Source organism: Ascaphus truei, chromosome 9, assembly GCF_040206685.1.
Source record: "Ascaphus truei isolate aAscTru1 chromosome 9, aAscTru1.hap1, whole genome shotgun sequence".
Taxonomy (NCBI): Eukaryota; Metazoa; Chordata; class Amphibia; order Anura; family Ascaphidae; genus Ascaphus; species Ascaphus truei.
The window spans coordinates 24,897,871-24,912,832 of record NC_134491.1 but is presented as its reverse complement, the minus strand read 5'-3'; the positions used below and the strand labels follow the sequence as shown (position 1 = coordinate 24,912,832).

Genomic DNA, 14,962 nt, shown 5'->3' with positions numbered 1-14,962 from the left:
TGTATGTTATAGGCTTATGTAACAGTTACAGACCAGATTAAAATGTGAGAGCCTTAGTTTTGAAAGAACTTAAACTGGTGGTGGATGTGAGAGTCTCCGGTAGGTTGTATATATTCCTCCTTCCCTTCAGTTTGTTCCAGATGGAGACTGGTTCTGTCAAGAGTGCCGTCCCAAGCAGCGCTCTCGGAGGCTCTCTCCCAGGCCGAGGACTTCAATTATCAGTTATCTGGAAGAAGAGGAGGAGGAGGAAGAGGAAGAGGTTGCAGAAGAGGAGGAAGAACAAGAGCAGAGCGAGTCTGAAGAGGAGGAGCAGACTGTGTCTGAGGAAGAGAGGTGAGCCATTCAAAGGAAGTCCAATTATTTTTATTTACTTTTTAATTGCGTCATATAGGCAGTGTTTTATTAGTCATACTCCACCTTTATGCACTGTTCCTTTTGCATTTGTTAATATCTTTTAAAGGTGCAGTCCCTCCTAGGACTAAAATATTTGAAAGTGCACACAGGTTAATTTGAACGATGTATCCCTTTTTAAACATTTTACAATTCACTTAGTCCATTGTTGGGCAACTGGTGGCACCTGGGGATTTTATCTGCTGTCCCTAACCACTATTACTGGTGTGGATCATAGCTTCTTCCTGCTCCCTTGGCTTTTTAATGACTCGTTCTCAGTGTACGAAGATACGTGGAACAGTATTCATCAGTGTTCTGGCATTTAGAAGCTGACTGGAGGTGGTGGGGAGCAGCTCCTACCCATGGCTGCAAAGTGTGTGTCTCAGGGCATCTTCCCTAGGGGCAGCCTGATGGGGGGGGAGGGGACACAGAAATCCCCTGACCTGTCAGTGAGTGCTGCAGCCGCAAAGGATTGTTTTGGTTCTTTGCTAACTTGTTGCAGTGTTGTCACTGGCATGAAACCCATTTGGCACAACAGGAGACTAACACATTTGCTCTGTATTGTTCATTTTGTTTTAGAACCTTTCAGCAACAGTGGTTGCATTTTTTATTAACTCCCTGCAATTCTATTTTCACAGATACCTTGTTATATGTATAATGGAATTAAGCCTATTGTAATACTTGGTAAAATATGAAAGTCATTATGTTACTTATGAGAGCGATCACAATATTTACTGCTGCTTTTGCAATGTAGACGCAGAACTTGAGCTAAGAATTTCCCATTCATTTTATTATCTCTGGATAACATCCCTTTTGCAGCCCACCAAAGAGTGGCAAAGCCAAAGTGAAACAGCCCTTAAAAATAAGAGGGAGAGTAGGTGGCAGACCAGGACTCCGGCAGGATGTTGGAAGGTCATCCAGAAGCCAGCAGGGCACTCCCAAAAATATTTGGCCTGTATCAAAAGGCAGCGGGCCCAGCACAGGAAGAAAGACACGCTCTGCTCCACCTCTGGAAAACAAACTTGCATCACGTCTCTACAGCCGCAACTTACAAACAAGTGCAGCTTCATCTGACAAATCTCTTGTGGAGCTGGTCACACCCCAAGAAAAAGGCAGATGGAAAGGGCGACGAGGTGGATTAGGGAAGTTACATAAATCCACTGAGAACACTCCTGAGAGCAGCCCATTTGCGTTCCGTCCATTCAGTCTTGAGACTGCTGAGCGAGTATCTCAAGGAAGATCACAGTCTCAGAATGTACTCCCTGTCCAGACAGATCCCAAAGGAAAAGGCAAAAAGCGTCGATCTGCAGGTAAATTAATTTTCAGTGTAACATTGTCTTCAATAACTCTGAGAACCTATCTATATATCTTTATACACAAACACAATGGTCAAAATGGTGGTATGGAGTACCATTGTGTGTGTGTGTGTGTGTATATATACAGGGCTCTCCAAATTTGAAAAACAGCCTCTTTTTCCCCCCTGCCCCTCAAAATTGTCTTGGTGTAACCCCCCTCCCTCCCCCTCCACTCACTTTACCAGCTGGCGAGTCTTACCGGCGCGGGGTGCTGCGGCGTCTCCCGGCATTCTCCTGGGTCTCAAACTCCAGTGTCCCCCTCCGCAACGCGTGTGAAAATGGTTGCCATGACAATGGGTCGCTACGTGGCGTGAGCTCTGTATATGTATGTATCAGTACCGGGTTTCAGATGTGGATGCTAGCTTGTCTTTATAGAACAGATCTAATATGAAAGCATTAGCAAGGTGGATGTGTAGTGTAGTGTCCCCATCTCTGCCCGGATCAGTACCGGGTTATGATTTTGAAAGTATACTGATTACTGCTTAAATGCTGAGAGAGAGCTTTTCCCCCGGAAGAAGCAGTTACCCAATACGGCAAAAAGTACGTCGGGTTTTCTTGTGCCTGGCTGTATCGATCACCGGCGGTACGCAGTCTGGGGTCTCGCTGATAAAGCTCTCTCTCCGCATTTGAGCAGTAATCCGTATGCATTTCGAAATTGTAACCCGTTACTGATCCGGGCAGACATGGGGATCCTTACACTACATATCCACCTTGCTAATGTTTTCACATTAGATCCGTTGTATAAAGACAAGCTAGCATCATATCTGAAACCAGGTACTGATCCGGGCATAGTTGGGTATCCGGCAATCACAATAGCTTTATTAATATGTGGCATACGATATGCCTGGTATCTGTTCTGATTCGTATATAGACCAGTACTACCATTTTTAACTTTGTATAAATGCGGATCGATATAGAGATCCATGACAAATGGAGCAAACAAGCACTTGCTCTTGTGTCTACTGATATGCAATTGCCTAAAACTTTGAACCAAGTGAATAAGTGATGGATATAACCCTGTATATCTCTATAGAATACATAGAGATCATTATCGGGCTGTGTTCCGGGCTGCTAATTACTACTTTTTTTTGCTGGCTCAATTACTGGTCTACAACATTTAATATCTTTGGCATTTTTTCGTCAATCCGGGAGCGAAATTGAAACACTATTATTTAATAAATAATTACCGACGTCTCCATATATAGATCGGTCAATCCAGGGCTGTTTATTACTGCAGCTCAGCGAGCTTCAATACCAGTCCGCATTTCCTTTGCTTCCCGGTTTGTCAGCCATTTCAGTTGGTAGCCGGAGTGATCAACGGGAACAGGAAGGGTGTGACGCTGGGTCAAACGATCTGTTTATTTTCCCAGACCAACAAACCAGTGCAGAAGGCGCTAGTACCAACCTATACCTACCCACACTTTAGACATCCCCTACTTTGATCATCTGACCACTAAACCACTAAGTGGTTCTTAACATGGGGAGTCATATAGGCTACATTGCAGCAATGATCCAATTTGTGAACAGACCAACCTTTCCGACTATTATCAGTTACTTAATCCCAGAAACCGTGCATATATGGGTATACGAGAGGTAGAGATCCTTCTCTACTCCAAATCATTATCTGCTATATATACAGTTATTTTCATATGCGATTTATACTATTCTGGGGCTATAACTACCTGATTTAACCCCCATATCAGAATCGCAGGGGATCCTGAACTGCGTTCTAACAGGGTAATGCGAGAGTTATGAATTTCAGGCGTGGCTATTAATCATGCCAGTGACTCAAACGGCCCGTTCTATGTCAGCCCTAAACATTCATCCGGCACATTACAACCCCAGGCTCAACCAATTATCCAGTAGTTTGTCGGACTACGTGCATATCAAGGGCTCTTACACTCCGTCCCTGTTCTGTGTATAGACTGACTGACTGTGGGGTAGATTACATAACATTCTTTGTCTCTACGTCCAGACTAATAGTACAAACCCTGAGGCAAACTGCTAAATGGGTAATTTTTACACGAATCCCACTAATGGACAATACAACACACTACTATGAAAATAACTTTCATCCTATGTTGTAGTGCGACTATGCCACACATACTCCTACATATTCTTCTATCTAAAATACTTAAACGGATCGAAGTGTAGCAAGAGAGCTACTGACACACTGTTGCTTATAACTGGTTTATTTGTTTCAACACCAAGTTCTAATAATGTTCTCTCAGCAATAGGTACTCTTAAGTTTAGAGACCAGGACTCACATTAGTGCCCTGAGATAGTCAGGACTGTATACCCATTTTTTGGACATTCAGTATAAATGTTCTTTTTTTTTTTTTTTTTTTTTATCTAGATGCCTTTATTTGAAAAGTATGTTAATAAAATTATTATTTTTAAGCAATTAATCAAATTATATTTTAAACAACATTACTGTAGTGCAGGGGGGCTCAATCTTTTTCCCCTGCCGGCTGTCCCCCCTCTCCTCGCACCCCTGCTTACCTTGACTCTGACGTCATGCTGCCATGGCAACACGTCACATGACCCCGCAGTGTCATTTGACACCACGTTGCCATAGCGACGCGTCACCAGGAGCCGTCTGAATCAAGGTAAGGAGAAGTTTAGAGGCCTTGCAGCTCCGCCGGCTTTACTTTAAATGCCTTTGGGAAGCGTGCAGGGCCTCTAAATCCCGTGTTTGTTTTGTTATATAACAAGCATGTTAAAACTGATTTGTTACAAAAACAAACATTGATGTTGGAACAGATTCTGCCATTCTAATACTATTAAAAAAACTGAGTAACTTCTGGCATCAACTTTTTCTTTTTCTCTAACAAATATCACCCATCAATAAAATAAAAAATAAAGTCTGATTATAAATGGAAGTGAATGAGAATCACCATGCTCTTGTTCGCCTTCTTACAAAGTGTTTTGTCTTTAAAGAAATGTCTTCACTGGAACAAGGAAGCAGGAGGAGCTCAGGACGTCATCATGGCGTACATGAGTTATCTGCCTGCGAACAGCTGGTTGTGGAGCTGGTGCGGCATGATGACAGCTGGCCATTTATGAAGCTGGTGTCTAAAGTTCAGGTACGGTATTGTATGGTAATGCCAGGTATGACCCTCCGTGGTCCTTATTGAGGCAGTACAAGAAAGACACAGTCGGTCGCCAGCTGCTACAGTAGTTGCATTAAATTGCTAGGAACAAGTTTGATAATCATTTAGGTAAGTAAATGGAATGAAGTACAAATTTAAAATAAGCTTAATAGGATTAGGTCTATTCATGGAAAGCAATGGTTACTAGTCACATGGACATATCTGGAGGCAGAAAGTGGGTAATGCTCTATACTGCTCTCACCCAGTACTTGCTATTGTGGGATAACAGATAATGGGCTTGATGGACCTCAAGTCTTGTGTTATGTTCTAAGTAGCATTATTCTTTTCTCCCCATCCTTCCATGCCAGTGACATGAAGGATCTATGCTCCTCCCATCTGAAGGTAGGACACAGTTCTGATCCAACTGAGACTTTTTTATAAGGCCCCCCACTGGAGTCTGGTCAGTTGTCTGTGTCCTACCCCAAAGATGGACATATTTTTATCTTCAGTTGCTATTGCACTGCTGTCTGCGACTTCTCGTGCAGGGCTCGTCCACCACTGCGCAACACTCAAGACCCGCTATGGTTATGACCAGCTGAGTTCCCTCAGCTGTAGCAACGTAGAAGAATCTGCCCCGGCTGCTTCATTTGTATCTCCACCCCCGTGGCATGACAAACAAGTTTAACAAAATGTACCCCTTCAAAGATGAAGATAGGGAAGACTTGGACAATCCTCCCAGGGTTGATGTGGTGGTTGGTCCAGACTCACAAGGAAAACTACTATTCTGTTGGAAGATGCTGCCTTACAGAAACCTGATGTATAAGCGAATTACCACAATCTGTTCTTCATTTAGGCCGATGATCGCCTCAGTCATCTTATAGTGGGGAGGATTGGCCTTTCATAATCCAGGAAACCATTGAGTCGGGGTCATTGCATCAAAAGATTTTAAAACATTGCTCAATATCTGAATATTTGGATCTCCTTTGTGATGCGTCCTTGGATACTACCAAGCTAGTTGCTCTGTCCTCACTACTCAAAGCTCTTTGCCTAAAACCTTGGGCAGCAGATGTCTCTTCCAAAAACAATCTTATTTCAGTAAATTTCTTAGGAATATCTATCTTTGGTCCAGAACTCGAGGCATTAATAGTTAGTTACAGTAGTAAAGGTTATTTTCTTCTGCAGAACAGAAGACCCAGATTCTATTCTTCCAAAAGTCAAAGACCTCTCGATAACAGGTTGCCCAGAGGTTACAGGCTATCATCCAAGCCGGAAAACAACCAAGCAATGTTAGCCACCCGGGTAAAATAAAGCTATGGTGAAGCACCACCCACATCAATAAAACAATCCTTCTCAGAGCTTGTGGATCCCTTCCTTGGACTGAGGGCTTGCAGAGGATAGGCCCGGTTGATTCAGCGAAGTTTGCATCCAAACCACTTTGGTCTTATGGGTTCTCCAAGTTTTAAACAACGGATATGTAATAGATTTTTGTTTTTTAAGTATCCCTCGCTTCCCAGATTTTTCCAATCAGATCTTGGGGCGTACATGCTATTTTGATGAATCCAGCATGGCCAAGGAGGGCTTGGATCTTGTAGATATGTTACTAAATCCCCATTGAGTTCTTCCAATCTTTCCAGATCTACTTTTACAAGGACCATCCAAGACTCCGAATGCTTCATTTGACTGCCTGAAGACTGATAGGGATGTTCTAAAACAGCAAGAGTTTTCTTCCTCGGTAACAGATACTCTAATAAGAGCAAGGAAACTAGTAGCATCAAAGGTTTACTTCAGTTTGGGAGATCTTTTATTCCAATCATGTGTTCTCCCAGTCACCATCGATTTTGCAAACATTTTGGATTTCCTCCAGGAAGGATTTGACAAGGGTTTTAGTCACACTTCCTTAACGGTCCTGGTTGCAGCACACAGTGTTTTCCTCCAGGAACAATTAGCAGAGATTCTTGTAGTTTATAGTTTGTAGTTCATTAAAAAATAGGCCTTGATTTAAAGACCCAGTTACAACATGGGATCTCAATCTGGTCCTGCAATCATTGCAGGCTCACCCCCTTTTCAATCACTAGTCTGTATCACTCATGGTTAATGTTTAAATCTGTCTTTTTTTTTTTTTATGGCAATTGTCACCGTAATGCCTTTAACCTATTCAGTTGTGGTAATAATACAGCAACCAATGGGATAACTTTGATTTAAAAAATACCTAATTTTCCTTTTTGTCTCGTGAGGTTACCTGGTTCAGCATTGCCTTTGCTTTAATGGATCAATAAAACATGGGGGGAAAAGTTTATAATTTGTGACTGGATCTATAAAAAGTATCTTCAAAGGGAGCATCATAAGTCCTTGGTCTTCTTGCTAGCAGACTAAAGGTGATAGGACACTCTCAATTTCTCGAATACTGAGAATCTTCCCACCGTCCCCCATGATCTTCCCACCGTCCCACCGTCCCCCATGATCTTCCCACCGTCCCCCATGATCTTCCCACCGTCCCCCATGATCTTCCCACCGTCCCCCATGATATTCCCACCGTCCCCCATGATCTTCCCACCGTCCCCCATGATCTTCCCACCGTCCCCCATGATCTTCCCTCCGTCCCCCATGATCTTCCCTCCGTCCCCCATGATCTTCCCATCGTTCCACCGTCCCCCATGATTTTCCCTCCGTCCCCCATGATCTTCCCACCGTCCCACCGTCCCCCATGATCTTCCCACCGTCCCCCATGATCTTCCCACCGTCCCCCATGATCTTCCCACCGTCCCCCATGATATTCCCACCGTCCCCCATGATCTTCCCACCGTCCCCCATGATCTTCCCACCGTCCCCCATGATCTTCCCTCCGTCCCCCATGATCTTCCCTCCGTCCCCCATGATCTTCCCATCGTTCCACCGTCCCCCATGATTTTCCCTCCGTCCCCCATGATCTTCCCATCCTTCCCCATTTTCCCCACCGTCCCCACTGATCTTCCCATCGTTACCCATTTTCCCCACCGTTCCCCATTTTCCCCATCGTTTCCCATTTTTCCCACCGTCCCCACTGATCTTCCCATCGTTCCCCACCGTCCCCACTGATCTTCCCATCGTTCCCCATTTTCCCCACCGTCCCCACTGATCTTCCCATTGTTCCCCATTTTCCCCACCGTCCCCACTGATCTTCCCATCGTTCCCCATTTTCCCCACCGTCCCCACTGATCTTCCCATCGTTCTCCATTTTCCCCACCGTCCCCACTGATCTTCCCATCGTTCTCCATTTTCCCCACCGTCCCCACTGATCTTCCCATCGTTCCCCATTTTCCCCACCGTTCACCATGATCTTCCCATCGTTCCCCATTTTCCCCACCGTCCACCATGATCTTCCCATCGTTCCCCATTTTCCCCACCGTCCACCATGATCTTCCCATCGTTCCCCATTTTCCCCACCGTCCACCATGATCTTCCCATCGTTCCCCATTTTCCCCACCGTCCACCATGATCTTCCCATCGTTCCCCATTTTCCCCACCGTCCACCATGATCTTCCCATCGTTCCCCATTTTCCCCACCGTCCACCATGATCTTCCCATCGTTCCCCATTTTCCCCACCGTCCACCATGATCTTCCCATCGTTCCCCATTTTCCCCACCGTCCACCATGATCTTCCCATCGTTCCCCATTTTCCCCACCGTCCACCATGATCTTCCCATCGTTCCCCATTTTCCCCACCGTCCCCACTGATCTTCCCATCGTTCCCCATTTTCCCCACCGTCCCCACTGATCTTCCCATCGTTCCCCATTTTCCCCACCGTCCACCATGGTCTTCCCATCGTTCCCCATTTTTCCCACCGTCCACCATGATTTTCCCACCGTCCACCATGATTTTCCCACCGTCCACCATGATTTTCCCACCGTCCACCATGATTTTCCCACCGTCCACCATGATTTTCCCACCGTCCACTATGATTTTCCCACCGTCCCCACTGATCTTCCCACCGTCCCCCATGATCTTCCCATTGTTCCCCATGATCTTCCCATCGTTCCCCGTTTTCCCCATGACATTTTCTCAGTAGCACTCCAATTGACACAAACAAATACATACAATACAGTGGCTTTGGTTTTCAATCTTGCCAAGACTAAGAACAATGCATTTGAGTATCAAAAGCAGAATTGGACAATCGGAGAAGCTTTTTATACCAAATAACACCGAACTCTCATGTTTCAATTGCGCAACCGCTTGAGAAGTCTAATAGGTGATACCGTATTGGCTTTCTATTATATTTTATGAAACAGTCTGTGCTTGTTTTTGTAACATTCCTTTTCGTATATGAAATCTAAAATTGTATAAATGGGCTCTATTTGAACCTAGTACCTTTTCAAGAGGTTAACTGCATTTTCAGACACATTTTGCTACATTGGATTATTGTGTTCATTACATATTTTTCCAGTGAACTGGGGACCAAGGACTCGTGTGGGTAGTACCTTAAGTTATTCTTGGTGGTGGAAGCATAATTCAAGTGTAATGTTTTTGGGGAGTCATTTTTAAACCCCTGCTGGGAGTGTGAGTTTGCGGAATGTTTTAGCCCCTTTCACATACACCAGTCACGTGCACACAGATGTGGCGTTCGTGACTGCAATCACCTCCGCAAGGAGAGTAGGGGAATTGGGAGCACTGTGCTTTGAACCAACTTTGTGTCTTTCATAAAGACAAAGTTGTGCTTGGAAACTGTACTTACATTTTGTTCCAAGGTTGTGTCTTTTAATATCAATCAAGAGATGGTAGTACCCTCATTTTGTCCGAAACCTACAAATCAGAAGGTGCTTTCTCTGCGTTATTTAGCTGTAGTGAGCTCTTAGGATCTTTATCAACAAGATGGAAGACTTCAGGAGAGTGAAAAATCTACTAATTCTCTTGGCAAGGCAGCAAAAAGGGAAAAACGCATATAAAATATCCAGAGTTAGGTGGATCATCATGAGCTTGATCATGGAAACCTTGAAGTCTTAAGGACAATTCCCACTATAAAACCTAATTCCACTAGGGCACTGGCAACATCATGGGCAACGAAACAAGAACACAGTTTTGCAAGGATTCTACAGGGTCTTCATTGCATATATTTGTCAAATGTGATCAGGTGGATGGATCCGCATCTGTTGAGGCTGCCTTCAGGAGGAAGGTTCATCAGGCAGCTGTATGACTATAATTTGCCCAACCCTTATTTTTCGGGGAACTACTTTGGGATATTCCTTCATCCCCTGCGTTGACCTGGAAGGATGGAGAGAAAATAGAATTATTTTTTTACTCAACTATCATTTATTTTCTCCTGGTCCCTCAATGGGCAGCCCATGTCCAGTTCCCACCTGTTTTTTTTTTTTGTTTTTTTTCTTGGCATGATTTTGTGGCAATTTTTTTTTATTTTCAGTATGTTTGCACTAGGGGGGGGGGAGGGTTCCAGATGCATCAGAGCTAGATGCTTTGAAAGGGGTGGTTGTCATGACAAGGGTTGTTGCCAAACACTGCTTGCTTTCCCCAGCAGCTCATCATGACAACCATCTCTTTAAAAGCATCAACCTCTGGTACGTTTGCAACCGAGGAAGCGACTAGGTGGAGTAACACGTGTCTGGTTCACATCATAGCGAGGATTTCTTTTTCCTTCTTTCTCACCCTTTTTATATACACTATTTAACTATTTAATCCCCAGGTATTTCAGGTCTGAACTCGATTAGCAAAATGCAAACAAGTGAAATTTAGTCAGGGGGGTGACATGGTTAAATTGTTGGATTTTAGTTGGTCTTGAAAATACAAGCTTGTGATTTCATGTAATGGCTACATCAATAATTCATATATTAATGAACATAGAAATGGCTGGAATTCAATTAAAAAAAATACCTTGTCAGATTATAACTGAGTTTTGCTCATTAATTATATAGGTTGTCTGAATATTATTTCCATGTTGAAAAAAAAAAAAAAAATTTGCTGACAGCAGTGTTAATGTATGCGTGTCCCAGAATGCTATATCCTGAAACCTAAGCATTGACAGATAAAATATACACCTTGTATGTTCATCCAAAAAATAAATTGAAAATATGACTTGTCCTATGGAGAAAAAATATAGTGTGTGTGTATTAGAAAAAGAAGCGCCAGTTCCGTATGGTTGAAAAATAAATGTGTAAATTTTATTAAATGACCAGAGTAGTCAAAAGGACTAGTAGTAAACTGGTGTGATTAAAAAGCAATAATATGTCTAGTACAAGCAGATAGCAGCAATTAGCAAGTAACATATGGAAGAGGATGTGGAGCAAGGAAGCAAGATGTCATGGGGAAAAAAGGCCAACAGTGGTGAATGTAAAGTTCCCAAAGAATAGATCCCAAAAAATTCACGAATGCAGAGTGTCTTAAACCTTGCTATTAGTGGCAATTACGGTGGCTATATTAACCCAGTTCCGCTACCACAATCTCATCCTTGAGAAAGTCCCTTAGAGTGACGAAACGCGTTGGACGTCATAACATAGCAGCGCAGTGACGCGGGCACGTTTTGTGCGAAGCAACCAGGATCACTTGTTCCTTTACATCTGGGGATAGAGGCACCTATCTTCATATATACATCCGGTGCCGCTGCAAGGACTCAGATGCAGGAAGTCTCATCTTAAACGGAGGTCTGACACGTGGGAAGTGAATTTGTGCCACCGGAGGGAATTGATTTTTCAGCATCAGAACAACACCAGGTTAACCGGATCGCACGCTGAGGTCTATTCCGTGCTTCAACAGATGTAACAGGTCTGTCACCAGCACACCCACATCACCTTTGAGAAGGGACATTCTCTAGTGGGTGTCTACTGTTCCTTACTGGGCTATCATCAGCCATATGGACTATCATTGATATTCACCACTGTTGGCCTTTTTTCCCCATGACATCTTGCTTGCTTGCTCCACATCCCCTTCCATATGTTACTTGCTAATTGCTGCTATCTGCTTGTACTAGACACATTATTGCTTTTTAATCACACCAGTTTACTACTAGTCCTTTTGACTACTCTGGTCATTTAATACAATTTACACATTTATTTTTCATCCATACGGAACTGGCGCTTCTTTTTCTCCTGTTTTCTGTTTACATTTGGTCAGGTTTGACCACACAGAAGCTTTGCCTATTCCGTACAGACTGACCCAATGCTATAATCAATTGATGCTCACATTATTCACTTGCTAAACTTATTTAATCCTTTTTTACACTACACATATACAGCATTAATTTGCACATTTTAACACTACCATTCACTCACTAGCGCTACTAAGTGTGTGTGTGTGTGTGTGTGTGTATTGTGACAACGCCCCTCTTTTGTAGCGCTGACGTCTGTCTGCGTTCTTCCCGACACAGTCTTCTAGGGTTATTTATACAAAAAACAGGATCATGCAAAGTATTATGCTGCTTAACTCAGGCTTCTGCCTGCTTTATTTTCATCCAAGTAAGGTACTGCAGCTTTAACAAGTGTAGATTAGAGGTACTCAGATACTTTCATTCAGCAGTTCACTCATTTCAGTGTTACAGTATTTCCCACACTGTTATTTTTAAGAAATAAAACCAAAATCATATAAACAAAATCCTATCCCTTTCAGGGATCTAACTACACATCAGAATCAGTCTCTCTAACAGCTGCTGGCCAACTAACCTGGTTCCCCAGCTTAAAACAATGCTCTCTTATTTAGGGTCACTAGATACAGCACAGTCTTTTAGCAACAGCAATAAACATTTGTTTTGTCTTATCTGTTCGTGGTGGGAACTCGGTCCCAAGTGTCCAGGCAAATCCTCTGGTACTGTGATACTTGGAGGGGCCGTCCACCCCGAACTGGATTCCGGGGAGCAGCGATACCCCCAGCCTCAAGGCTCTAAGGAGAGAGAGTGAAATGCAAAACCTCTCTGCTCTAAATACCTGTGCATGTGATTAGAAGAGCAGGTGAGGGAGAACTAGAGCCATTGTAATCTGTGGTCTGGATTTTCCATCCAGCTGCCTGAGTTAATGGGAAGCTGTGGAACGGATCATTTTTAACTATTCCTGCACTTTCTGACTTAAAATGGGTCAGAAAGCTGCCTAACATCTTTGGACTATGTCACAATATATATATATATATATGTACATATTATTATTTCTATTTTTCCCATAGGACAGTGATATTTTCAATTTAAGGGTTATCAAAACTTGTCTAAAGATTTTCCTTAACTTTTTTTTTTAATTGAGCATCAGAGATAGTGAAATTTAATAACTGTGCTATAAAAAATATTTTATTCTAGGTTCCAGATTACTATGACATTATCCAGAAACCCATCGCCTTAAATATTATCCGTGAGAAAGTGAACAAGTGTGAATACAAATTAGCATGTAAGTAATTTGGAAATCTTTATTGGATCTAATTGTAATCTTTATTTTCATCCAACCTTTCACAGCAAGCAAATGCTAATAAAAGAAAGGGAAGGTGCATTCCTTTCTAGCAAGAATGTGGTTTGTTTTTTTTAAGGAGTGAAATCTTGTATCATTGACAAAAGCAATACATAAAGTATGATCATTCCCAAGTAATTTTTCAATATTGAAAGGAACCGGTCCTCCACCATAAGCAAAGGGGCCTGTTGAAATGATCCCTTTTTGTAGAAAGGGATGATATGCATGATTCATCAAGGGTTGTGGTAGCTGGCAATTACTTGTCCAGTTTATTGAATATTTATGGCTGTCTACTTATTAGTGCTAGGGCCATTTATAAAATGTACCACAGTGCAGTAGGTTGGCTGCAATTTCACCTTCAAAGGAATCGATTAAATCTGTTGTAGCTACAATTCAAAACATTTAGTCTAAAAATGGGAATTTCGATGATACAGCTGTGAAGAATTATACAGTTCAGGAAAGTAAAAGGTACACATTTTGGCAAATAATGGCAGTCGTATGTGTCTGATTGGATGACAATAATAGACCCTTTGGATGTTTTTAGTAAATGTGAAAAATCCAAATGTAACATTTAGCAGTGTTTCACATGGTAACTCCATATGCCTACCAGAGTAACAGAAATGTGTTCTGTTTTCTCAGTGATGGCTGCATGTATCTTAAGTGGCATAATTAAGCACTATGCATCATTTTGTTGGATACATGTAATATAACAATCCCTGCATTTTAATCCATGCATGCTTCTTTCTAACAGCTGAATTTACAGAAGATATTGAACTGATGCTTTCCAACTGCTTTGAATATAACCACCTTAATAGCAATGAGGCCAAAGCCGGACTGAGGCTGCAATCCTTCTTTATCAATGAGGCTCAGAAGCTGGGGCTGGACGTCTGTAACAGCAAAGGGGCCCATGCCTCTGCCTCTAAAAGATCCCGCCTCTGACCCTTCTCCCTACACGAGTAGGGACTGAGGAAAAGATTTCCTCCATCTCCTCACTCCTGGATTCAGGGAACATAATGTCCTGCTGAACAGAATCGCTAAGCAATAAATGTGGCCGTCCACAAAAGTGACACGCACTGATTTCTCTCACTATCCAGCACTCAGGGTATGGCAGCTAACAACTGCTACACCGGGTCCATGCCACATACAAGTATTTTATATAAATATATATATGTATATCAGATTTACAGAAGACTGTTTTACAACTACATAGTTGTCAAGAGTTTTCTATGTTTACCTCTTCCTGGTACCACTTTCTCATTTGTTTTCTACTTTGCATACTACTTTTGCTAGAAAATTGACTTAAATTAAATGGCAGGGAAAAAAATTACCATACAGTTTCTACCTGAACAACACTACTTGAGTGAATACAATGGAATATAAATTGGGGGTGGACTGTACCAACTGAGAGCGTTTCAGAATTTCTTCCCTAGATATTTATTTAGCATTCAACGAAAATTGTGAATTTTTTTTATGTTTTTGTATTTATGAAACTTTGTATCTGAAGTAACCCAATAGTTACATGAATCCAGTTATTCCATTTACAAAACCCGAAATAAAGAATGTTGTTCTTCCTTTTTCATGTAACTGAATTTCTTGGGGCTTTCTTTTTTTTTTTTTGGCTTGGTATACAGGTGACTTGCATAAAGGAATCACTAATCCTTTCTTTGTTTATGTGCAGATTCCTGTGTGAAAACAATAAAAGTTGTTTCTTTTTCCAA

At 42.5% G+C, this 14,962-nt stretch overlaps 1 protein-coding gene across 5 annotated transcripts in view; it reads left to right on the top strand.

Annotated features, from left to right (window-relative positions):
* BAZ1A (bromodomain adjacent to zinc finger domain 1A) overlaps window positions 1-14,962 on the top strand; it is a 77,788-nt gene extending 62,826 nt beyond the window's left edge. For all 5 annotated transcript variants that reach the window (XM_075613881.1, XM_075613883.1, XM_075613879.1 and 2 more), the window contains 5 exons: window positions 131-333; window positions 1,210-1,700; window positions 4,686-4,831; window positions 13,100-13,187; window positions 13,996-14,962. In XM_075613881.1, the coding sequence (XP_075469996.1) occupies window positions 131-333; window positions 1,210-1,700; window positions 4,686-4,831; window positions 13,100-13,187; window positions 13,996-14,183 (1,116 nt within the window). In that variant the 3' untranslated portion in view covers window positions 14,184-14,962. The remainder of the gene's footprint in view (window positions 1-130; window positions 334-1,209; window positions 1,701-4,685; window positions 4,832-13,099; window positions 13,188-13,995) is intronic.